This window comes from Falco punctatus (assembly GCF_963210335.1).
Source record: "Falco punctatus genome assembly, chromosome: 15".
Taxonomy (NCBI): domain Eukaryota; kingdom Metazoa; phylum Chordata; class Aves; order Falconiformes; family Falconidae; genus Falco; species Falco punctatus.
The window spans coordinates 11,566,204-11,588,974 of NC_137595.1; the positions used below are offsets into that span (position 1 = coordinate 11,566,204).

At 55.8% G+C, this 22,771-nt stretch overlaps 5 protein-coding genes across 11 annotated transcripts in view; 2 read left to right on the top strand and 3 right to left on the bottom strand.

Moving 5' to 3' along the window:
* DRP2 (dystrophin related protein 2) overlaps positions 1 to 4,889 on the top strand; it is a 42,656-nt gene extending 37,767 nt beyond the window's left edge. For 4 of the 5 annotated variants that reach the window (XM_080365484.1, XM_080365485.1, XM_080365487.1 and 1 more), the window contains 5 exons: positions 95 to 160; positions 418 to 561; positions 1,219 to 1,456; positions 1,589 to 1,709; positions 1,865 to 4,889. In XM_080365484.1, the coding sequence (XP_080221610.1) occupies positions 95 to 160; positions 418 to 561; positions 1,219 to 1,456; positions 1,589 to 1,709; positions 1,865 to 1,998 (703 nt within the window). In that variant the 3' untranslated portion in view covers positions 1,999 to 4,889. The remainder of the gene's footprint in view (positions 1 to 94; positions 161 to 417; positions 562 to 1,218; positions 1,457 to 1,588; positions 1,710 to 1,864) is intronic. The other variant, XM_080365486.1, reaches the window with a different exon arrangement.
* Positions 4,890 to 5,014: 125 nt separating this feature from the next.
* Positions 5,015 to 10,120, bottom strand: LOC308053786 (aryl-hydrocarbon-interacting protein-like 1). 2 transcript variants are annotated; one of them, XM_080365493.1, is made up of 7 exons: positions 9,577 to 10,120; positions 8,681 to 8,860; positions 8,284 to 8,472; positions 8,030 to 8,206; positions 7,757 to 7,898; positions 6,653 to 7,284; positions 5,015 to 6,595 (listed from the first exon to the last, which is right to left on the bottom strand). In XM_080365493.1, the coding sequence occupies exons 1-7, from the start codon at positions 9,670 to 9,672 to the stop codon at positions 6,053 to 6,055; spliced, it is 1,959 nt and encodes a 652-aa protein (XP_080221619.1). In that variant the 5' UTR covers positions 9,673 to 10,120; the 3' UTR covers positions 5,015 to 6,052. The 2 variants fall into 2 exon arrangements, with proteins under 2 accessions (XP_080221619.1, XP_080221618.1); XM_080365492.1 differs by having other exon boundaries at positions 5,015 to 7,284.
* A 127-nt stretch (positions 10,121 to 10,247) lies between these two features.
* On the bottom strand, positions 10,248 to 15,861 carry TAF7L (TATA-box binding protein associated factor 7 like). Its single transcript, XM_080365537.1, has 11 exons — positions 15,589 to 15,861; positions 14,893 to 14,971; positions 14,596 to 14,729; positions 14,076 to 14,202; positions 13,803 to 13,861; positions 12,720 to 12,792; positions 12,260 to 12,376; positions 11,872 to 12,060; positions 11,658 to 11,770; positions 11,291 to 11,350; positions 10,248 to 10,695 (listed from the first exon to the last, which is right to left on the bottom strand). The coding sequence occupies exons 1-11, from the start codon at positions 15,652 to 15,654 to the stop codon at positions 10,651 to 10,653; spliced, it is 1,062 nt and encodes a 353-aa protein (XP_080221663.1). The 5' UTR covers positions 15,655 to 15,861; the 3' UTR covers positions 10,248 to 10,650.
* Positions 15,862 to 15,943: 82 nt separating this feature from the next.
* Positions 15,944 to 20,411, top strand: LOC308053805 (magnesium transporter NIPA2-like). 2 transcript variants are annotated; one of them, XM_080365534.1, is made up of 5 exons: positions 15,944 to 16,086; positions 16,564 to 16,620; positions 17,324 to 17,414; positions 17,553 to 17,713; positions 19,059 to 20,411. In XM_080365534.1, the coding sequence occupies exons 1-5, from the start codon at positions 15,948 to 15,950 to the stop codon at positions 19,691 to 19,693; spliced, it is 1,083 nt and encodes a 360-aa protein (XP_080221660.1). In that variant the 5' UTR covers positions 15,944 to 15,947; the 3' UTR covers positions 19,694 to 20,411. The 2 variants fall into 2 exon arrangements, with proteins under 2 accessions (XP_080221660.1, XP_080221661.1); XM_080365535.1 differs by lacking the exon at positions 15,944 to 16,086 and adding an exon at positions 16,116 to 16,378.
* Positions 20,412 to 21,294: 883 nt separating this feature from the next.
* Positions 21,295 to 22,748, bottom strand: TIMM8A (translocase of inner mitochondrial membrane 8A). The gene is made up of 2 exons (XM_080365578.1): positions 22,508 to 22,748; positions 21,295 to 22,133 (listed from the first exon to the last, which is right to left on the bottom strand). The coding sequence occupies exons 1-2, from the start codon at positions 22,628 to 22,630 to the stop codon at positions 21,972 to 21,974; spliced, it is 285 nt and encodes a 94-aa protein (XP_080221704.1). The 5' UTR covers positions 22,631 to 22,748; the 3' UTR covers positions 21,295 to 21,971.
* Positions 22,749 to 22,771: the final 23 nt, after the last annotated feature.

The following is a 22,771-nucleotide window of genomic DNA, read 5'->3' on the forward strand; positions in this document are numbered from 1 at the left end:
GAGGGGTCTTGTGGGGGCTGCTGTAAGTAGGGTGCACGGAGAGACATTCAGGCTGTCTCTGACCATATCTCAAACCTGTTTCCCTTTCCTCCAGGCTTGCAGAGATGGAAAGCCAGAATTGTTCCTTCTTCAGTGACAGCCTGTCCCCTGATGATAGCCTGTGAGTTCTGCCCCCTTTCCCTTCTCCTTGTTTTCTGCGGAGTCAGGGCTTCTGTGGCTCCATCGCTGCCTAGGCAGGGCACAGAAATGTTTTCCTTCCCAGCTTCTTTGAGTCTGAGCTCTGAGCTCTAGAGCTGGAGCAGCCAAAAAAAGCTCCCATATGAAATCACCTTCCTCCAAACTGCCCTTCCCCAAGGGCATGCAACTCCCGTGAGACTGATGTTCCTTACTAAGGTGTTTCTCCACCTGCTGCAACAGGGATGAGGACCAGTACCTGCTGCGCCATTCCAGCCCCATCACCGACAGAGAGCCTGGGGGCAGCCAGCAGGTTCCAGGAAGCCTCAACATGGATGACAAGGGAGAGCTGGAGCGAATCCTGGCCCACTTAGAGGATGAAAACAGGTAGGAGCATGGGCAGCTCTGAAAGTGGGCTTTATAGCCTAAGGGGAAGGGACTGGAGAAGCCTGGTAGAGATCAGAGTGGAGCCAGGGGTAGCTGCTGGGGCTGGAGGTGGGGACTGGAGAAGCTGGGTGGGCTTGCTTAGAGGGTGTCTACACTGGAGCCCTAAAACCTTCATGGGAGCACTCAGTGAGGGTGTGCTGTCTGAGGAAGGGAGAAGACTCTGTTCCCTAAATGTTTCTGCCCCTGTCACCAGAACCTGTTCCCCTCCTGAACGCCAAACTGGCTGAAGTGACCCCAGGGCACTACTGTCTCCCTTGTCGCTGAGCCCCTGCAAACAGTGGTGATGCTGCCCTGGACCACGTGAAGTGAGGCTCTAGGCAAGGCAGATCAGCTCAGGAGATGCTTTCCCTGCCCTTAGGTTCTTAGCCTCTTAGGGAGCAGTTGCATGTCTCTGCAGTCACCTAGGGCTGCAGGCAGGCCACCCTGCCATGCAGGGACAAAGTCCAGGAGTGTGCTGGTCCTCAAGCTTCACATGTGGCAAAGCCTCCAGGGGTGTTTTGTCTCTGAGTCATGGGCCATCCCCAGTATGCAGCTGTCGGGTGTTTCCAGCAGTCTCTAGAAAGGAGAGTGGTGATGCTGACCTAGGCTATCTTGCAGGATCCTCCAGGGAGAGCTGAGGCGTTTGAAATGGCAGCATGATGAGGCGGTAGAGTCTCCAACCTTGGCTACAGGCTCTCCTGAATCAGTGCAAGACCCACGTAATGATGAGCTCCTGGCAGAGGCACGAATCCTTCGGCAGCACAAGAGCCGCCTGGAGACCCGCATGCAGATCCTGGAGGACCACAACAAGCAGCTGGAGTCCCAGCTGCACCGACTGAGGGAGCTGCTGTTGCAGGTATTCTTCCCATAGCGAGGATCCTTGGGGTGGGCTTTGCCGTAACAGAGCTGGGGCAGTGGCAGAAAGGGATGGTCAGAAGCAGGGGAGGACGAGGACAGAGGATCATGACAATCCTCCTCCTCTCTCCAGCCTCCAGCAGAGACCGATGCCAACGGGTCAGCAGCTTCTTCCTTGGCTTCATCTCCCCATCAGTCTGAAGGCAGCCAGGCAAAGGAGAAAGAGCACAGCACCCCTGACACTAGAGCTGCAGGTGAGGGTTGGGGCTGGGCTGAGCTCTCGCCCCAGTCCCTTGGTTCGATGCTGCAGGGAGCTGCCTGTGCCCACCCTGCAGAGATGGTGGCCTTCGAGGTGGATGCCCAGAGAGCCTGATCACCACCCCACCCCCTCTCCTCTTTCCCGCTACAGATGAGGTGGAAGCCAAAACCCAGGAAGTCAGCGTGTGCCTGGAAGACATCATGGAGAAGCTGCGCAGCGCCTTCCCCAACTCTCGAGGTACTAGAGTGAAATCCCCCTCTCTGGCCTCTTCCTGCTTCCTCTGATGAGGTTTTGCCCCACGGAGCCCTGCCCCGATCCCAGCTTCCCTGCGACCGCTGATCGCCTGTAGTGCCTACAGCCAAGAGCTATGTTGCGGCGCTGCTAGGACTGGTGTGTGCCCTGGGCACAGAGAATGAGGAGGCGGGTTTGCACCTACAAGGAGAGACCGTCAGAGCTGCCAAGAGTACGGACCAACTAGATTCCCCCAGGCGAGCTGCAAGGCAGCCTCTTCCCCTCCTTGGGATCCTGCACCCTGCGGGGCTCCCCGCTGCGAAGATGGACAGACCTGCCACCACCGAGTTTGCAGCGATCTCTTTGAGCCACCTCCTTGCTTTGTCCCTGTCCAGACCCCTCTCCAAGAGAGGCTGAGGCCCCAGTTACCTGTTGAAACGGAAGCAATAGTGCCAGCTCTCCTACCTGCTCACAGGGGTGGGGACTGGGGGGTGCATGGTGAACGGCACTCCGCTCACCCAGTGGGGTTTGGTGTTGCTCTTTCTGCTGTCCCCCTGTGCTCCAGCCTGCGAGCAGCGCTCAGTCCCTCGCCCAGGCTGCCCGTGTGTGTGCCGGGAGGAGACATTGCTTGGTGCCAGCACTAACACAAGGCAGGGGAGACCTTCCCTCTCTGCCCATGGAGACCCTTACCCACCTTCTGCTATTCCTGAGCAGTATTCTGGCTCTGCAGCAAGTCCATGCTAACCAGGTGGCTCCAGGTCCTATTTTTCTGACCTCTCCATTTCTTTTTCAGGTATGACCTCCCTTATCTAACACCTCCTGTGAGCCAGAGGCTTTTCCTAACCAGCTACTTTCCTCCCCCTCCTCTCCCTGCCATGCTCCCTGTGCTGCAGCAGACCTTGCACAGACTTCCTCCAAGCTGGTCACGCAGGATGCTTGCCAGCTCCAGAAGATCTCAGGGGATCATAGGTCATGCAGGAGCAGGACTGTGGACTCCCCAGGAGGCTGGCTCGGCCACTCGGCCACAGCGTCCAAGCCTGGGTGGAAAGGTTCAGAAGGAAGAACTGAAGCTGTGAAAACTGCCTGTCTCCTCAGCACTCGTGGGCTGCTGCCGCAGCCCTCGGGGGATGCAGAGCTCAGCATCCTGCTCCTCCTCAGTTGTGTCCAGGGGCCTCCTGTATCAGCACACAAGCACTCCTGGAGCCACACAGTTTTTAAAAGAACTCTTTCTAACAGCATCCAGCTGCCAGCCTTACAGATTGAACTCTGCCACCCAGGGCTCTGCAGCCAGACAGGCACATACCATCTGGTGGGGAGAGGCTGCGAGGTTATGGGGTAGGGATGAGTCCATGTTAGAGCTTCAGCCCAGCTAGTAGCCTTATCTTGAGAGGGTCTTTATAACAGAGCCTTATCATTTAATTTGCATATATTTCTATATATATATTATATATATATTCTGTACTTAAATACTCTCATGGACTCACTCCATTAAATTCTAATACTGTAAGTGTAGCTGCCCTTCACTTTCAGTCCAGCCCAGCATCTGCTCCCACGGGGGCCAGCACCTTCCCCATTGCTGATGCTGCCTGGGAGCAGGGCTGCTGTGAGGGGAGCTCAGTGGAGGGCTGGGCTGGCAGCAGGTACCATCCTGTCTGATCTCCTGGGGAGCTGTGCCTTTGCCATGGCACAGAGAGCCTGTCTTGCCTGCGCCTGGCTCCATCCCTGGGAAGCCTTGGCTCCTGCAGCTGCCCATCCCCACAGTGCTGCACGAAGGGGTTTCTCCAGCCCTGGGGCCACCAGGATGTTGGGCTGTGATGCAGGAGCATAGTGGTGTGGGCAGGCAGCAGGACACACAGGGCACCTCCTTGCCACCCTCAAGGATCAGCTTCCCTGCTGCTGTCCCCCAATTTGAGCTGGGTTGAGGGGCTGGAGCCACTCGTTGGAAGCAGGTGAGTCCCACTGGGCAGTGGGGGAGGCTGTTCTTCAAAGGTGGCAGGCTAGCTCAGTGGTGGCTCCTGGTCCCAAAGGCTCCCTCAGGCTGTCTGTCTCATGCTGTGTTATGTCGAGAAGGAGGTAGAGTCATGTGCCGTGGGGTGCCCCAGAGCCGAGGCTGAGACGGCTCCGGTGCTCTGGGGCCAAGGGCTGCGGAGGGAAGAGGTTCCTGAGCTCGCAGGGCAGGGCAGGGCACAGGCAGGGCTGCATGCAGGTGTGAAGAAGCAGCAGCCTGCCCTAAACAGGGTTTGCTGTGAGGACAGGAACGGGGCTGTTGTCGCTGGCTGTGACGGGATGTGGTGGTGAGCTGTTTGGGGACATCCAAACCAAGGCAGCGTGTGGGGGCACACGGCTGTGCGGTCAGTGTGCTGGCAGAGGTGCAAAGCAGTGCCCACACTGGGGATGAGATGGTGTGAGCCTTACAGCCAGGTGTCTGGGGTCTTGTGCTGCAGTGTCCGTTAACAGTGGCACGGGCTGCTGTCCTTGCCGACCCCTCTCACACCAGGGTGAGCAGCAGGAGTGCAGTAACGGTGGCATTGGTGTTAGGCTGGCTGTAAGCATGTTCTGTGTCAGGCTGCTTGTGTGACCATGGTGAGGGACCATGTGCCAGCCTGCAAGACCTGGCTGGACCCCCTGTTATCCCAGTGGCAGGATGGGGGGAGTGTGGGGAGGAGCGGAGTTTTGGCCTGAGCGTGAGGTCAGGAGTACCCAGCCTGGGGGGAGCTGGAGGAAGGAAAAGGCAGGATGAGGGCAGAGCTGCTGGCCCCAGTGCCAGGGCAGGGAGCAGCGGCGGCCAGGCTGGGTGCTCAGGCTGTGTTTGGGAGCCAGGATGTGGCAGGGAGGGGAGCAGGCTGGCTAACGCTCTGGTAACCATGTACTGTGGTGCTGCTGTCCTTGCTGCTTCATGCAATCTCTGCTCTGGAAAGAGAATAAATTTGTATTGATACTGAGACCTGGATTGGTGCTCTGGCCTCTTCTATCCGTGCACCTCGGCTGAGTCAGGGCAGCTCCCAGCACTGTGCCATCTTGGCATCGCTCCTGCAGGGCTGCTGGGACATGGGTGTCCCTGTCCCTTGTATCACCCTGACTGTCCACGCCATTCAAGGCAGAGCAGAAGCTGTGACCAAAGCTCTGGGCTCCCCAGACACAGGTGTGTCTCCTGAGCACCATCTTCATCTTCTTCCAGTAAGGTCTGCTCAGGGCCACACAGCAGCCTGGGGGCTGGGAAAGGAGCTGTGTGGGGACAGTCCCTCTTCCTTGCCTGGGAACTTCTGCCGTAGGAAATCCTTCAGCCCCAGGAAGGGTGTAGGCAGCAGTGGGATGCTGGGCAGGCAGCCCTCTCCCTCCGTGCTTTCTCCCTGGAGCCCCATCAGGTCTCCAGCGCCCAGAGGCGCGTGCCCCAAGCGCTGCCCGTGTGTCTCTGTGGCACACGAGGGACTCAGCTGAGGACTACCCTGGGGCAAGGCCAGGGGGCCTCGGGCCCTCCCCACCACACAGGGTACAGCCCAGCCTCCGCTGGGGAGAAGCCTGCCCAGGACGGGGACCTGTAGGGCTGGACTTGCTCTCAGCGCTGTCTGGAAGGGCTGGCGGTGCTGGGCAAAGGCCTGACACGGTGCTACTGCAGGGACATCGAGGGACAGGTCTCACGTGGGAGAGGTTCAGGAGCTCAAATGGGGGTGAAATGCAGCCTCTTTAAATCCCCCTCTCGTGGGTAGAGCAAAATGCTCCATCCCCATCCCTGCACTGTGGGCTCCAGGGCAAGGCAGGAGCTATGGGCTGTCATCAGGGAAGCCGGTCACGTCCAGGAACAAATCCAGTACATGTTGCCAGGGAAGAGCTTTTATTTCTGAGCCAGCAAAGCTCAGCGGGACCCAGCTGAAAGGCGCTGGAGCTGATGAGGCAGGGCAGGGAGGCAGCAGGCGCTGCTGCGCAGTGGGGCCGGGGTGCCGGCGGTGGGGTGAAGGGTAGCGTTGTTCCCGTGTCACTGCGGGGACAGTCCCCAGCCCTGGCGCTCCCTCTCAGGGTACAGCAGGTACAGGGTACCTCTTGCCTGTGCTGTGCCTGCCCGCTAGCAGCCCGGCAGCCTTTCCCCCATGCAGCGGTAACCAGCCCTGCTCAGGGCTGGCTGTGCCCCAGGGTTGTGGCCTCAAGCTCTGCTCTCGCCGCGTTGCCCTGGGGGTGCATCACCGCTTTCCCTGGCTGCAATGGGGCAGGGGGGTGCTCCTGTCCCTCTGCCCCAGCCGTGCTCCCTGTGCCAGCTCCCTCTGCCCCACTGGCTCCCCACTCCAGCCCCCACCCAAGTCCTGCTGCCCCTGCCGCCGCTGCTGCCCCACACTGCCCTACAGCCAGCCTCTCCCCCTCTGTGGCTGGGCTCTTTTCCACTTCATCTTCCCCCACTTTCTCCTCCTCTGCATTCTCATCCTCCCTCTCCTCTTCTTCTTCATCCTCCACCTCCTCTTCTTCCTCCTTCTGCACCTCTGCTGCTGGGCTCTCTTCCTCTTTGTCCTCCTCCACTTTCTCCTCTATGATTTCATCCTCCCTCGCCTTTTTTTCTTCATCCTCTACCTTCTCCTCTTGTTCCTCCTTCTCCACCTCTTCTACCTTCTCCTCTTGTTCCTCCTTCTCCACCTCTTCTACCTTCTCCTCTTGTTCCTCCTTCTCCACCTCTTCTACCTTCTCCTCATCCTCCCTCTCCTCTTTTTCTTCATCCTCCACCTTCTCTTCTTCCTCTTCCACCGCCTCTACCTTTTCTTTGTCCTGCCTCTCCTCTTTTTCTTCATCCTCCGCCTTCTGCCTCTCTTCCCCCTCTTTCTTTTTCTCATCTTCCTCCTCTGCTCCCCAGCTCTCTGGCTTTGTCCCACAGGTGCCCAGGTTTGCTTCTTCCCCTAGTCCTAGCCCATCCCTTGCTCCCAACTCCATCCCCGCAGGCTGTCCCTGGGCTGCTTCTCCTCCTGGCACTGCACCTTCACTCCCGGCCCTAGGGGTTCCTTGGTTTGCCCATGGCTGTTTTGCTTCTTTGGTCTCAGCACCCTGCTCCCCCTGCCCAGGGGTCTCCAGGACCCCAACCTCACCCTGGGGTGCTTCTTCCTGCAGCATCACCTCACCACCCACCTTCCCGCTCTCCTGCCCTTTGCTGGCCCGTGGCCCCTGGAAAAGCCCCTGGTAGCGCTTCCGATCCTCCACATGCTTCTTCCTCATCCTCTCCCCGAGCTGCTTCAGCTCCTTCTTCACGGCGGCTGCCATGGAAGGGTCAAGGTGAGCCACCTGCAGGAAGTCCTCCCGTGCCTCCCGCTCATTCCAGACAGCAGCGTGGGCCTTCGCCCGCTTGAAATAGGCCTTGGCATTGTCTGCCGGGAGAGGAGAGCCCCCAGTAGGGGTCCTGCAGCTCAGGGCGACCAGCCACAGGAGCTGGGGACCCTGGGAACCCAGGGGCCCTGGAGCACAGGTACCATCAGAGGCAGGGGAACATGGGGTGGACTCAGTTGTAGGTGGGAGTACCATCAGGGGCAGGGGGACCTGGGCCGTGCGTGTACCCCTGGGGGGAACCAGGTGACATGAGGTGCAGGGATCATCATGGGCAAGGTGGATCTAAATGATATGGGACAACATCATGGGCAGGGGCACCTAGAGGACACAGGGTGCAGGTACCATCATGGGTTGGGGGACCCAGGGATATGGGCAGGGGGACCTGGGACACAGGTGCTGCAGTGGACATCACAGTACCATCACAGGCAGACAGATGTGGGATGAGCATTGTCATGGATGGGGGACCTAGAGGACAGAGGCCCCAGGGGGGCATGGGATGCAGGGCACAGGTACCATTGTGTTTCTGGAGAAGCTCTGTCGTGTGTTCCAGCACCTCGTAGTACTCGCCCAGCTCTAGCTGGCACTGGCAGTAGTTGAGCACCAGTGGCGTGACTAGGTTCTCCAGCTTCAGCCATCCATCCTCCCAAGGCTTCTCCTGCCCCAGGAAGCCACAGAGAGTAGTTCACAGCTGTGGCCATCCCCTCCTGCACACCCAGGGCCCACAGGGGAGTGCTTTGCTGCAAAACATCAGGCTGGGTTGACAGGAGGGGGCCAGGTCCTGCTCACCTTGGCCTGGAGGTTCCTCAGGCAGATGACAGCCTCCTGGTACTTTGCTGCTGCCTGCCCAAACTCCTTGAGGAGGACAAGGCGGTTGCCCTCTTTGTGCAGCACAGGCACTGCCATCAGCTTTTCCTCCTTGCTCATGGCCCAAGTGTCACGCTTGTATGCTGAGGGCTCCTCCACCTGCACGGGCAGCAGGAGCTGAGCTGCCTGCCCCGGCCACCCCTGCGCTGGCAGCCATCCCTGCCTCTCCTCCTTACCCGGAACAACTCCATGATGAAGATGAGGGGCTGCGGTGTCCGCTGCAGCTCATCCAGGTCATCATAGCCTGTGCTGTGGTAGTCAAACATGTTGCCCATGCCGCAGCGGTGCTTCTGCCCTTCCAGGGGGTCCCGGCCCTCCGCAATCCTCCGCATGCCCCTGGACACCAGGGCATACATCCCTGTGTGCTGCAAGGAGGGGGAGCACCCCACTCAGCTGCATGAGGCCAGCCTGCACCCCTCTCCTCTGGGGCAGCCCCTCTGGTGCCATGACTAAGTGACACCTGTTCCCCCTGTGCTTGCACTAGGCAAGGCTGGAGCATCTCTGGGGTGCACGGTACTATGCCCTGGCTCTACAGAAAGGAGGGGAGTGGGCACCCGTGGGCCCCTCACTCACGATGGTGTCACACCAGAACTCGGCCACCTCCCCGGCTCTCATGGAGCTGAGCAGCGTCTCCCAGATCTCCAGCTTGAACATCTTGCCCACGATGATCTCCATGGGGATGCCAGCTTCCCGGCTGTCGTCGATCACTGTTCGCTCGAAGTCATCCTTCAGCGTCTGGAAGTGGAAGGTGATCTGCCCCGGAGAAAGCTCAGTGTTGAGCTGGGGCAGGCAGCGCAGTGAGGGCCCTCCATCCCCAAATCCCTCTGCCACGAGGCCAGGATGCAGGGCCAAGCCTGCTCTCAGCGACATGCTGGTTTGATTGGCAGCTCTCCATCTGCAGCAGGAGATTGTGCCTCCTACCCACTTGCCTTAGACAGCAAGCAGATGGTGGAGCGTCTTAACGCCCATCAGTGCTGTCTCTTGCTGCTCTCTTTGGATCCCCCTTTATAACCCAGTACAGACAGCTCCCACAGCATGCACCAGGACCTGGCAGAACCCACGCTGATCTGCCCATACCCACAGGCTAGGGAATCTCAGAAACCCTCAAGAGCTCCCCGTTGGCACCTCTCACTCCTGTTTGACATGTCAGGAAAGGCAGATTTCTAGCACCCCATCGTGGCTGCTGAGCTCTGATGGCACCGGGACAGAGGCAGGAGCCGGCTAACAGCACCAATGCAAGGCGAAGGCAGTGGGCAACGCCAGCTGTCACTGTGAGGACAGTGTAGCTGCCTATGCCCAAAACAGCCCGTCCCGCAACCTCCTTGTGAAGGATCTCCTGGAGATGGCACCTCCCCATACCACAGACCTGGAGCTTGGCTTTTGATCAAGGACTAACTCTAAAGGGCAGGGATGGCAGTGTCGGACCCACTCCTCTCTAGGGCTCTGGTTTAACAACCAAGGTGACTTACCTTGCTCCCATCCTGCAGCTTCGGCAGTTCCCCCTGGCCTCCATGAAGAATCTTCTTCTTGACCCCTTCCACATTCAGCAGGTAGGTTTCCTCCATGGCTGCTCCTGCTGGCCCCCAGGAGTAGGTCACAGGCACATGCACACAGGTGCACTCTGGCCCTTCCCGAGCTCCACGTCTTCCTCGGGGTATCCCCCTTTCTTGACTATCTGGACACACATGTCATCTCCCAGGGGTGCCACTGGCCTTTTGCCTTCCGTGCTGGAGGCAGAGCTTGGAAGCCTTCTCCCCTTCTCCTGCCCTCCGTGTTGCAAAGAGAGGTGTCCTGCCGTGGCACACCCTCACTGAAGCCCGTGGTACCCTCTGTCACATTCTGGAACTGCCTTTCTAATCCTCTTTCCACCCTGCCAGGTTAATCTGGGATTTGCCTGCCTAGTCTGTGAGGAATTAAAGAAACCCCCTGATCAGGAGCGCCTTGTTCCTTCTACAGAATGACAGGTCATGGGGTCCCCTTCACACACAGTCTCCCTTTGACCCAGCCATGCATGGAGCATTTCAGCAAAGGAGCCCAGCAATGCTGGTGTGAGAACAAGCCAGGGGCTGTGTATGCTGTCAGGCATAACCAGGCAGGAGGCAATGCTAGTCTGTGCTCCAGAGACCATGGAGGAACAGACCAGGGCTGGAAATGGTACTTTATTGAGTCTCGTTTGCAGACACAAGCATTCCTCAAACACATGAACAAGTTCCTACAAGGCTACCAAATCCAAGAGTCAGTAAGATGCAGAAAGCTGCACTGCACTGTCCCAGGGAAAAGCAAACCCCCGTGGGAGAATGGTGCTGAATATTTACCGTAAACCCCGTATTTTGGCTACTCTCACAGGCACGATGATCCTTTACAATCCTTTAGTTCCACCAGCCAAGCCCAGGACAACATAAGCAAGAGCAGCTCTGGACACAGAGCCTCCAGCACTGCCCAGCAGCACATCTGGCAGCAAAGGTGTGTGACTAGAGCAAAGATTTGAGCATGGCAGATGAACAACACTTCCAGCTCTGCTCACGGGTACAAAGGCTCACTTTTCACTTCTCCATGAGGGACTCCAGCTGCTCCTGCAGGGACATCATCTGGAAAAGGGAGCAAGGCATTACAGTAAGGCACGGCTAGGGCTCCTGGCAGCTCCAACCCAAGCACTTCTGTGTTTCTGCACACCTTCCCACCTGCACTAGTGGTTGCTTTGCCTGTACGTCGCGGGGAGCTGTGCCTGGGTACCTCTGGGACAGAAGTCAGCTTCACAAGGTGAAGCCACACAACAGGAACCTGGGAGTGGGAACCTCCTGCCTTGGTACCTGGTTGAAACTCAGCAGAGCGCTTAGGCAGGGAACCTGTCAAGATCCTACAGCTACTGCCTTCCTTGTATATGGGTGCTAGTGGGTTTCTGTGTCATGTTTTACCCCAGGCAGCAATCCTAGCAGCCTTGGACTGCTGACTAGAAACGTCTTGGCTTACTGCTCCTCCAGAAGGAAAGCTGCAATCAACTGCAGTTCCTATACCTCGTCCCTCAGGAAGCTCCATGCAACTACAGACAAGGTACATCCACACGTGACCCGTAATACCGGGGTTCAAGGAATCTGGTGCAAAGATTCAGGAAACTGTCAGAGGCCAAGCCTAGAACCGTGTTGTGCCCCAGTACTTCTCACTCCACTGTGGGATTTTCCTCACCTGCTGCTTCTCTCGCTCTTCCTGCTGCTTGAACTCATCCAGCACAGCTTGGAGACGGGTCTGCAGAGACAAATATGCCAGACCACAGTTACCAGTGTATTCTCAGCTGAATGGGTGCTGGCACATGTTACATGGTGCAGCAAGCCCCAAGTTGCACTGACAGCCAGTCCCTTATCTCCTGCAGTTTTATGGATTGTTTTGCCTCCATGGGGAAACACTGAGTGTGTATGGTCACACCACAATTATTTTTAACCCAGCAGGCAAATGCCTCTGGTTTTTCCAAGGCAGCAGCTGAATCAGTCTGCTGAATCTAATGGCAAACCAGTGCTAAGCAGAAGACTTGAAAAGACCCCTAGAGAGCTCTCACCTTGAGGGCTAGGTTCTCCACTTTCATGATGAGATCTTCCTGACGCTTCCTCCTGTCCTGGGTCTCCTGGAGTTTACTTTTCAGGTTGTCAATCTGTTTCTGGATCCCCGTGACTGGAAGAGAGAGTGAGCTCAGACCCAGAGCGGCAGCAGAGCTGGGCAGCACAGCCTGCTTAGCACCCCAGTGGTTCTGCTGTGCTCTGCCACCCACTCACCTATCTGGTTGGACCCTTCATTCTCCTGTTGCTGCCCATCAGACTCATTCAACTTGTCCTGCAGCTGCCTCTCCAAGTCCTCCTCAGTGTCCATGATGTTCAGGTCTTCGTCATCATGATGATCCCTCTCATCTTCATCTTCGCTGCTGCTGCTGATGTCATTAAATATCTCCCGCAGTTCATCATGTTCTAGGAGGGTGCAAAAGGGAAGAGGAAGAACACAGCTGATGACCTACTAGCACCCTTTGCCTGCCAGGGACCATGTCAGTACAGGGTGCCTGTCTCAACACCCTCTCTCCTTCACTCTGGTTAGGGCTTACCCCAGACAGAATGGACCCAACTGATTACTTAGTGGCTAGAAAGAAAACAACAGCCTTCCCCATTGTACCTGAGGAGCCATGGCCTTGCTTATGTCCCGCCATCCCTGGGGAGGAAATGTCCAGGCTGGTGAGAGAACCATGGTTGTCTACTTCTTTTGTTTCATCTTCAGCAATGACTTCCCAGCCTGAGAGCAGGAACAGACAAGTTAAGGGAAAAAGAAGAACATGAAAGATGCAGTACAACAAAAGAATGCTAAAAACTCCAGGAGATCACTGCCCCTCCAACAAGCCTGGCCCTGCAGCTATGGATACTCAGGATGAACACCCCAGCCCCCTTTTGTGGTTCAGTAACATAACCCCCTGCTGTTACTGAAGTTCCTGCTCAGTATAGTCTGCAAGGTAAGTCACTATGAAGAAACAATGAGCTTTGAACAAGGCAAAGATGAAGCTCCAAAACTTCAGTTCCTCTTGTGTGCTTATCTCCTTGTCTTGTCCCCAGCTGGAACGCTTTTTCTCCTAAAAGGATACGAACACTGACAGCTTCAGCATCTGTACTCAGGAGACGCTTCACCTCTTTTTCCACATCAGGAGACTCAATATACTGGGCCAGAGAGGGGAAAGAGAACAGAGACATTGTTAAATGCCTTGTGCGTGCTGCTGGTCAACTCCAACCCTCCACAGCCCTACTTCAAGCCTCTCTTCTCTTATGCTTTCTGCTCAGCCTTTGCTCATGCTTACTCTGAAAGTGATTTATGCACCTCCAGAAAGCAATCTATCTTTTTTGTACAGAGCTGCTTGGTGGGTTGTATTCTCTCACTTTTCTACTTACACTACTTATGAAATAAGACTTTCCATGTGTATGCAGAAAGTCCTTGAGGTGCTGTTTCCTGATGGATGGTCAACTCAACTCCTTCCCATCCCACTCAAAAGAAGGTTTCATTTTTCACTTTTAAATTGGCCAGAAATCTTAATGCAGTGACATCAAACTTCTCCTACAGTCTGTAAGAATGTCTCAAGTAATCTGTTTCTCAAATGTCATGCAAAATAGCACTTCATCCTGTTCTCAGAAACTGCAAAGCAGAGAAGAACAAGACTTCCAAGCCTCATGGTGCTGCGTCTCCCCAACACTTTGCCTGGCTTGTGCATATGCACAGAGACAGTATCTGAGCTCCATCTGTTGTCACTCCCTCAGCTGAAATGACAGTTATTCTATTTGTAGTGTTGCTTGTTGGGGAAGAGAACAGGCCCTGCATAGAGAGAAGATTTCAGCTGGGAAAACAAGAATGAGTGATGCCTCATTTCCATGCAAGTTTTCCTTTCTTCTCTATGAGCAGGATGAGATATGCTATGGCAAGGCAGCAGCAGGAATGGAGTCCAGCAGTTCTCTGCACAGAGGATACTCCCTTCAGAAGCATCTTGGAAAACATGGAGGAAGCACCCAAAGCAGCATTTAAATCCATTACCCTCCCTTCATACTCATCTCAGGCACAGAAATATGTGAAGCAATGTGAAGTTCCATGTTTTCTGGACTAATAGACAGTTACAGCTCTAATGTCTCTGCCTTCCTATCCCTTAGTTATTGCACCTGCACCTGTGTGAGAAGCAACTCACCTTTTTCTTAGCTGTCTTCCGGAACCGTCTCTTCCGTACGTTTTTCAGGGGAAGAGTGACTGTGACAGAGGAAACAGATTGCACATGTCAGGCAGACGGTCTAATAGGAGAGCTGCGTGCCAAAAGGGAGATGCTCCCTTCAGGAACAGAGAGCGCACTGAAAACAGAGCAGCAGCCCAGCTGGAATACGGCAGTGGTGAATGCCCCCCCTGCACAGCTGTGAGGACACTGGGATGACGGGATGGAGGGCTCTGGCACAGCTTCTATACTCACTGCCATGGTTCCAGATGAACTTCTTCTCCCTGTCCTTGTCCTTCTTCTTGTTTGCCTTGGGGTCAGTGCTCACAGTTTGCTCTTCCAAAGGCGGATAGAGATCACCATCCACAGTGCAAACCAGCATCTGGAATCCCCACAAAAACACAAAGGGTGCTTATCATAAGAACAAAAGGATGTGAAAGCTTTTCTGGAAAATGAATAGTGATGCCCACTGCATGTTGTGAGCCAAAGGGATTGATGGGCATGGGATATGAAAACCACAACATTTCATGCTCAGCTCAGTTTATATCTAACAGCAGCAGTTAAGCTGTTACAAGGACCATCACATTTCATGCTTCAGAAACAGGATTTCTGAACACCACACCAAGCTGAGTGGGGAATTTTAAACTGCTAATACTGTGAGAATACAGAAATTCGCCCCATTACACAGAGTGTCTAGCTGCCAAAGTGTAGAAGGATTTTCCTGGAGAGGGGAGCAAGGAATCAAGCTGTTGGGGCAGGCAAGGAGAGCCCATACCTGGCAAATATCCGCTGTTTTATAGAAGGTTTTCTTGTCAATGGTTTTTAAGCTCTCAATGATGCAGGGCAGATCCACCAGCTTGGCTGCCAGCGGCACCCGGTCTACACGGACAATCCCATGGCGCCCATCCGCTGCGGAAAGCCACGGGACAGGTTACTGCGGTTACTCAACAATTAAACTGAGCAATACATTCCTGGGCAGAGGGAATTTCACAGGAAAATGCATGCAAATTGCACAGTTTCACTTGTGGACAGTCAAGAGGAGTTTTAAGATGCCCCAATGCCGCTCACTCACCGTGTAGCTCAATGGTAAGCCTGTCCTTCAAGTTGACATTCCCGGACTGTACTGCCCGCCGCACAGTGGAGGCATATTCCTGGGAAGGTTGAACAGACCTACATCAGGACAGCGTGCACTTTCCCTGAAAACCGCTTAAGGCTTCTGTTCAACCCACCCAGCTTTAAACCCCCCGCCACCCCGATGCAGAAAAACAATGTAAGGGTCAGTGAGGATTGTACCCTTCTCCCAACATCATGCGTTAACCCTGTGGCTCCGCTATTCCCAGTGCCCTTCACCCCCTGCGACAGTGCGGTGGGGTGAGGGGCTGCCACAGGCGCCCTGCCAGCGGGCCACAGCTCGGGGGGCTGTCACAGCTCCCCTCGGGCTCTCAGCAGGACAGGCTCACTTTAAGCACCTAACACATAGCATCACCTGTGCTGAGGGCCACGGCACCTGAAGACCCAGCACCCGCCAAAGCTCTGGACTTGCACAACTTTCCTCCCCAACCCTCTCAGTTGTCTTCCAAGCTTCCTGCTCTGTGTGCAGCCGTTCCTCCCAAGCGGAGGCCATGGAAAATCTGCCCAAACGGGTGGCCCTAGGCTGCCCAGGCCGCAGATGTCTCCCCCTCCTCACCTCAGGCCCCCTGCCAGCCCCTCCTCAGCCCGGTACCCGCCGGCGCGGCCTGTGACACGGCCCGCTGCCCCCGGCCCTTACCGGCGGCAGCCGCAGCACGAACTGGCTCTCCAGCTCATGCGGAGCATCGTCCTTGCTCTTACTCATCCCGCCTTCTCCGGCTCGCACAACGCGGCGCGGTCACCTCGCTGCCGAGAGGGCTCCTGCAAGGTAACCCCAGCCGCAGGGCCGGGCGTCCCCACAGGGCCGGGGCCGCCGGGGCCTCCCGGGGCCACGCTGCCGCCGCGGTTCCAGCCCGGGCAGGGCCCGCCCGGCCGCTCACGGACACCCCGGCCCCGCCGCTGCCGCGCACGGAAGCCGGGCCCGGTGCGCCCGCCCCGCTCCGCCCGCCCGGCGCCGGGGAAGGCTGTTGGCGGCGCACCGGAAGCGGCGGCGCTGCCATGGCGGCCGCGGCAGGGCGGGCCGGCTTCTACGTGGGGCTGGGGCTGGCTCTGGCCTCCAGCGCCTTCATCGGCGGCAGCTTCATCCTCAAGAAGAAGGGGCTGCTCCGCTTGTGCCGCCGCGGCCGCGCCAGGGCAGGTACCGCGGGCCCCGGGCCGGGGGGGCGGAGCGGGGCGGGGGGCTTGGGCTGAGCGGCGGGGGCGGCCCGTCAGCCCGGCCCGGGCCGCTGCCGGCCAGCCCCGCGCTGCCGCCGCCACTGTCGCTGCAGGCCGCGGCAGCCCCCACCGGGCACGCCGGGCCTTGGCGCCCACCCGCTCGCTTGTGGGGCTTTCCCGCGGGGGTTGCCGGCCGTGGCCAGCAAAGCTCTGCAGAGCCGCCCGCGCCGCCTTCCGAACGCAGGAGAACCGGGGGTGAAACCTTTGCTTTTGGGGTACGGGAACCAGCGCTTGCCCACGGCGGGGCCCGGCCAGCGGCCGACGGGGCGGGCAGACCCATGGCAGCCTCGCACGTAGCGCTCAGGCTGCTCCCACTTGCTTTTCCGGGGCAGTTCTGACAGGGCAAGGCGCCTTTTGCGTGGCTTTATATGAGGTTTCTTGTTATTTCTTCCTTACTTAGGGCAAGGAGGCCACGCGTACCTGCAAGAATGGCTTTGGTGGGCAGGGCTGCTGTGCAGTAAGTACCCGCTCTGACACCGTACGTGTATTTGTTTCCAGTCTCAGTCCTGTTTTATTATTACGATTGTTGTTTGATTGCTTGATTTTGATCTGTGTCTGAGGATGTTGTTGATTGAATTATAACTCTAAAATATTCTGAAGTCTCATGCGTTACCAGCCTTCACTGCTAAATAAGAGCTGAGGAGCTGTCTGACTGGGTTGGATTAAGGGCTTCTGAAATGGCCTGCCTAGATAATGGAATTTTAACAGCACATCCAGCACCGTGGGCCTAGTGCTACAGCAATTTTAGAAGTTCTGTTTTATACTTTTCAACATTAATAACCAATTGTATTTGATTTAACCTTTAGAAGTCTGTAAAAGCTGTTCCAGGAGAAGAATATGGCTTAGAAATACGAAACTGGTCAAAACTCCTTTCAGCTTTGAGAACATTATGGAAATACTTTTCTGTAGTTACTGCTCAGCTGCACAGTCACACGTGGCTAAGGATCACCATGCGTAACTACAAGTCTTCTCTTCCCAAGAGAACCTGTATCAGGCTTCTGCTTGTTCTTGCTGGTGCTGTTCTTTCCTGGTTGCACAACATACCTTAGAGAAACACAGGATGCTTGGGGGAAACGGAGGTTTCTCTTCTGACTGCACTCAAACTTGTATTATGCTGAACTCCTTCTGCTTTGATGCTCACCTGACGGTTTCTCTTGCAGTGGGAGTTGGAGAAGCAGCAAATTTTGCTGCCTATGCCTTTGCCCCTGCAACGCTGGTAACTCCACTGGGTGCTCTAAGTGTCCTTGTTAGGTAAGCAGCCTCAGAAACACTCTTACCTCACCTACCATCCCTCAGGAGTGAAAGCAGTTGCTCTGCTTTCCTCTGTCGCTTCCCTCAGGCACTCCATCTCTTGGCCTAATTGGTTTTGGGGTTTTTTGCTTCTTTCAGTGCAGTTCTGTCTTCTGCCTTCCTGAATGAGCAGCTGAATATTCATGGGAAGATTGGCTGCATCTTGAGTATCCTGGGCTCCACGGTGATGGTGATCCATGCTCCACAGGAAGAAGAGGTTTCCAGCCTGGAGTCAATGGCAGAGAAGCTGAAAGATCCAGGTACTTAAATAAAAGGGTTTTTTACTTTTTTATCACATCAACTTCAGGCTTGGAAATGACAGTAGAAGGTAGGATACAACTTGGCTATATTGGGAAGGACTGAACTAAACAGTACTTGAACTGTTCCTTGTTCTGCCTAGCAGTGGAGGAAATATTCCCTTGTGTCCAGGATAGCTTGTGGGTTGCCTCCTGTGGTGGGAAAAGGCTGGGGTCTCCACACTCTAAATGTGAAAGACTGGTGTCAAAACAGCATTTAACACATGTGCTCAGAGAATTTACACCTTATTAAGTAGCTCAAAACATACGGGGACATGTCAGCCTCAGAATGGCTTTTTAGGACACGCTTTTGACCCCAGATGAAAAAAGGAGACGAAAGATGTAGATGAAAAGCAGATGAAAGAACTCCACTTGGCAGAGAGGGAGTCTGGGTGACACTCCCCAGTCACTGGGTCTGCGCTGAAGCAAGGATGAGAACTTGGGTCATTAACAGTTACCAAGTGTGCTTTCCTCGTATGTTCTATGAAGTATAGATGCAAAAAGTGAAAAGCATGGGAATCAGCTGTCAGCAGAAGGGGTTGGCCTGTGGCAGTGCTGGGATAGGAGAGGGAATTCCTGTACACCACGGTGGCCAGTGGTGTGGCTGAGGGAAGACAGAGAAAAGTGAAGAAGAACCTCAAGCAAAGATGAAGGAGCAATTCAAGAAGTTGCACCCAAGATCAAGTAGTCCTGATACTTATGTTAAGAGGATGAATCAGGTTGCAAGGATATGATCTGGGCAATGGTATGAGCGGCAGAATAAGCAAAGGGGATGGATGAATGAAGCACGGGGAGAAGAGCAAAGCAGGCAGCAGGCAGATGCTGCCGCTCATGAGAGGAAGCAGTCTGGCAGGGCCTCACAGTCCTGTGATGTGGCACTTTCCTCTTTATCCCACCACAGCTCGCAGAGTTCAGCTAGGGCTTCCCAAGCCTTCTGCCACCCTCCTGGGCCTCTTGCAGAGCTGTGCACCCTCATCTTCCTGATCAATGAGCCCCCAACCTCTGCTAGTGCCGCAGAGCCTGGCTATGCCCCTACCCCTCCTAGCATGGATGGCTGTATCCCCCAACAGGCTGACTTGTGGGGTGGTGCTGTGATCACCACTGTCAAGAGCTGCTGTGGACTCTGCAGCTTTGCTCAGGCTGGAGCTTCCAACTCTGCTTCTAACCCCAGTCCCTACAGGGGAAGCCTAAAAAGATAAGACTGATGGGGCAGTTAGCCACCATCTTCCATCTCTACTTGCTGTTCAGTTATATCTGTCACTGGTGCTACTGTTCTCTGATAGAGCTCTTTAATTCTTCTTTCCCCAAGGATTCATTGTATTTGCTCTGTGTGTCCTGGTGAGCTCCCTTCTGCTTATCTTTGTGGCTGGACCCCATTACGGGCAGAGCAACGTTCTGGTTTATGTTTTGGTCTGCTCCGCCATCGGCTCGCTTTCTGTGTCCTGCGTCAAAGGTTTGGGAATTGCCCTGAAAGAACTCTTTTCCGGGAAGCCAGTCCTGAAAGAACCACTAGGCTGGGTGCTCCTGGTGTGCCTGGTGATCTGCATCAGCATCCAGATCAACTACCTGAACAAAGCCTTGGACATCTTCAACACATCTGTGGTCACACCCATTTACTACGTGCTGTTCACCACAGCAGTCATGATGTGCTCTGCCATCCTCTTCAAGGAGTGGCAACACATGGTGCTAGACAACATCATCAGCACCATCAGCGGCTTCCTCACCATTGTATCTGGCATCTTTCTCCTACACGCCTTCAGGGACGTGCCCTTCACCCCTGACCTCCTGCCCCTCTTCCTGCAGCAAGGTAGGGCAGACCTGCACACCTCATGGAGGAGCACAGACAGACATCAGTCATACCAGCACCAGCCTCTTCTGCCCTCGGAGGACAAAGGCTGTCAAAGTGCAGAGGAGGAAGAGAAGGAGGAAGGTGAAGGCATGTGAGGAAGCCTCTGAACTGCTGGCTTTCTGCTCCCACTGCTGAGCAGCTTCACTGAAAGGTTGAACATGCTGCCTCAGCTGCTGCTAGCTCCTGCTGCTGCACTAGCAGGAGTTGGCAGTTAACATCTACCTGCCCCAGGTAGGTGTGAGATGGGTGACCTGCCACTGCCAGGAGGCTGACGGGGACAGCAGCTTCCTGCACTTACAGACAGGAGCCCTGGGAACTACCCAGTTCCCAGGATCTGGTGCCTCTTCACTGTTCTTTTACATGGATCTGCCCTCATCAGGATACTGGCTTTGGCTGCGCAGAGGCCTGCAGCACTAACACAGTGCTAACCCTTACTGAACGGAAAGACCATGCATTTGGGGAGGCCTCACAGCATTTTTAAAAAATATACTCAGAAGATTAACAGTTACAAAATAATCTAACATGGTGCTAAGATTACAGAGAGAACATGGATGTATGGCTTTAAAAATGACATAGCCAGAATATTAATTCAAAAACTCCTCTATCAAGTATTTGTTTTGCTCACTCTGCTAGAATTTATTTACAGATTCACATCCAAGAACAGAATACAGCCAAAATTGGAAAACTTCAATGGTGCTGCCACATGCTGCTGGGACTCTTACAGAGGGATCAACCTCTTCATGCAACATCTGCTGTGCAGGTTCATGAAGCACCTGCTTACTGTATTCTATTAAAAAACAGTTTGTTCGGTTAGCAAGTGGCTAGTGATACATTTGTACCGAGAGCTGGGCCAGTGCCGAAGGATTACAGGGGTAGGAAGAACCATGTGGATGCTCAAAAGAAACTCAAGATAGGGACAGGAGAGGGAATTGCTTACTCTGGGAACAGGAGTGCCCTAAGAGTCCTTAGCTATTGAGGTAAGTTTCTGAAAGATAACTAGACGGCTGTGTCCTCGCTTACGTGGGTTAGTATCTGCACAGCTCTGTTTAACACATCCTGAATTTGTTCCCGGGAAGGCTGCTGGCTACATGCTACTCATGTTAGGAACTCACCCTGTACAGTCACCCTTGGCCAATGGACATGTGCAGAACTGCTTTACCAGGTTCCTGTGTAGAGCTCTAAGCCACTGTCAATGGGTCACTCCAGGGTTCCCAGAGCCACCCTGTACGTAAACATGGCTGAAATGAAAAGCTATGCTGCTGTTCCAGAGGGTGGATCAGTAGTTTCCAGTTAAAAGCTCCTCCCTGTGTCCTGGGGGCAGAGTTCAGAAGACACAGCCATAGGCCTCCCTCCAGTGATCTCCACAGGTAAAGATGCATTAGGTTTCAAGTAGCTGGTTACTTATTTCCTGCATTTAGTCTCCCTAAAGAAACTACTCCTTTACAGGACAGTAGGACCTGTTAACCCTTGGGGAAGAGGAGGAAAGGCCACAGCCTCTCTCAGAAATAAGTTTATGGGACCAAATTAATTGAGCAACAAATCAGAATTCCCAGCAGACCTTCTAGCCAGAAGACAATTATGCCCATTCCCTACTAATTTTGCAATAAACAGGATCACTGGGAAGGAAGGGGAGTGACAAGAATGCCAGACTTTCAGTTCTCAGTGGTCGTCTACCTGAATAAAGCAGAATCTCGTGTTAAAAAATGACCCAGTTAATATTTATTACATTGACCAGGGGAAAGCAGTTAAGGGAGCAAGTCAGTACTGACAGAGTAGTGATGCAATTTGAAAATTTTGGCCACATGAATGATTTACCTATGGAAGCCTGAAAGTATTTTGCAGTGGTGACACTGCCTGGGATGATCACTGTGCCCAACAAGCACTTCTTTCTAAGGGTACCTGTACCGGACTTGTGCAGCAATGGCACCTGCAGGGCTTGCTGGCATCTGCCCAGGAGGGTTCGTTTTGTACAGCACAGTTTAAGGCAGCGGTTGCAGGCTAGCCTCGCCCAGAGCCGCGATTCACATCAGCACTAGGAGCACCCCGCGATGCAAGTGTCGCCGCTCCTCCGTTCAGCTGAGTGGGTGCGTTCCAAACTCTCCCTGCATAGCACTGGTAGCCCCGGAGTCCTAGCACAAAGACGGCTGCTGGCCCGTGGGGCTGCGAGCAGCACGTCACCCCGCAGCGGAGTGGCCGTGCCTCTGTCATGGGCTCTCATCTGGCTGCAACTTCCCCGAGACTGGCATTGAATTAAATCCTAAACCCCAGAACTGATCCTGGCTCACTGAGGCTGCAGAGCGGCCAGGAGCCGGCGCGGCGGAGGGCCTGGCCTCGCCGGGGGCTGGCTGGTGTCCCCCGGGGCGCGGGTCCCGCTCAGTCGGACAAGCTCTCCGAGAAGGCCGACTTGGACTTCTGCGTCTGCTCCAGCCGGTTCAGGATGAACTGGCTGGTGTCGATGAAGCGCTCCACGCAGTTGACGAAGCAGGTCTCGGCCCGGCTGTCCAGCTTTGGACCCGGCTTGTCCATGCACTTCTCCTGCACACAGCGGGGGGGGCCCGTCGGTCCCGGGGCAGGCGGCACACCCCCCCACACCCAGGGCCATGCCTCCCGGGCTTTTCCAGCACACCGGCATCACCCTCCCTCGGGAAGCCCACCCTCCCGGGCGCACCTAGCCCCCAGCCCCAGCCGGGGCTCCTCCCGGCCTCCCCCGAGAACCCGCCCTACCCGGGGATCACCGGGGCAGGGACGGCTCCCACGGCGGCCCCGTTTTGTCCTCATCTCCCTCCTCCTCCTCCCCCCGGGCGTAAGGGGCAGCGCGACGTCCCAGCCCGCCCGCCCCACATCACCCCGCCTTCCCGCCCCGCCCTCGGTCACCGGAGCCGGCGGCCCAGCCCGCCGCTCGCCCGTACCCAGCAGAGCTCGGTCATCTGGTGCACCAGCTGCTGGAAGCGCTGCTTCTGCGTCTCCACCTCGATGAAACGCTGGAGCTGGGGGTCGGCACCGCCCAACCCGGCGGCGGACGGCGCGTCCATCCCGCGACCGGTATTACCGGTACCGCCGCGCCGCGACCTTCACGTGCCGCGCCGCGCCGCGCCGCCGCCGCGCCTGCGCCGGGCCCGCCCCTTCCGCCGCACTGCGCGTGCTCCCCGCGCCGCCGGGGCGGGGCCAGGGTG

Excerpts from the sequence above, each read along its gene's own strand:
- LOC308053805 (XM_080365534.1), top strand. The coding sequence starts at position 15,948 with ATGGCGGCCGCGGCAGGGCGGGCCGGCTTCTACGTGGGGCTGGGGCTG. Across the intron at positions 16,087-16,563 it reads CCGCGGCCGCGCCAGGGCAG|GGCAAGGAGGCCACGCGTAC; the intron begins GTACCGCGGGCC and ends TTCCTTACTTAG. Across the intron at positions 16,621-17,323 it reads GTGGGCAGGGCTGCTGTGCA|TGGGAGTTGGAGAAGCAGCA; the intron begins GTAAGTACCCGC and ends TTTCTCTTGCAG.
- TAF7L (XM_080365537.1), bottom strand. The coding sequence starts at position 15,654 with ATGAGTAAGAGCAAGGACGATGCTCCGCATGAGCTGGAGAGCCAGTTC. Across the intron at positions 14,730-14,892 it reads GCTTACCATTGAGCTACACG|CGGATGGGCGCCATGGGATT; the intron begins GTGAGTGAGCGG and ends GGCTTTCCGCAG. Across the intron at positions 12,377-12,719 it reads TGCTGAAGCTGTCAGTGTTC|GCTGGGAAGTCATTGCTGAA; the intron begins GTATCCTTTTAG and ends TCCTGCTCTCAG.
- LOC308053786 (XM_080365492.1), bottom strand. The coding sequence starts at position 9,672 with ATGGAGGAAACCTACCTGCTGAATGTGGAAGGGGTCAAGAAGAAGATT. Across the intron at positions 7,899-8,029 it reads TGAGGAACCTCCAGGCCAAG|GAGAAGCCTTGGGAGGATGG; the intron begins GTGAGCAGGACC and ends TTCCTGGGGCAG. Across the intron at positions 7,285-7,756 it reads GCTTCTCCAGAAACACAATG|ACAATGCCAAGGCCTATTTC; the intron begins GTACCTGTGCCC and ends CTCTCCCGGCAG.
- TIMM8A (XM_080365578.1), bottom strand. The coding sequence starts at position 22,630 with ATGGACGCGCCGTCCGCCGCCGGGTTGGGCGGTGCCGACCCCCAGCTC. Across the intron at positions 22,134-22,507 it reads AGATGACCGAGCTCTGCTGG|GAGAAGTGCATGGACAAGCC; the intron begins GTACGGGCGAGC and ends CGCTGTGTGCAG.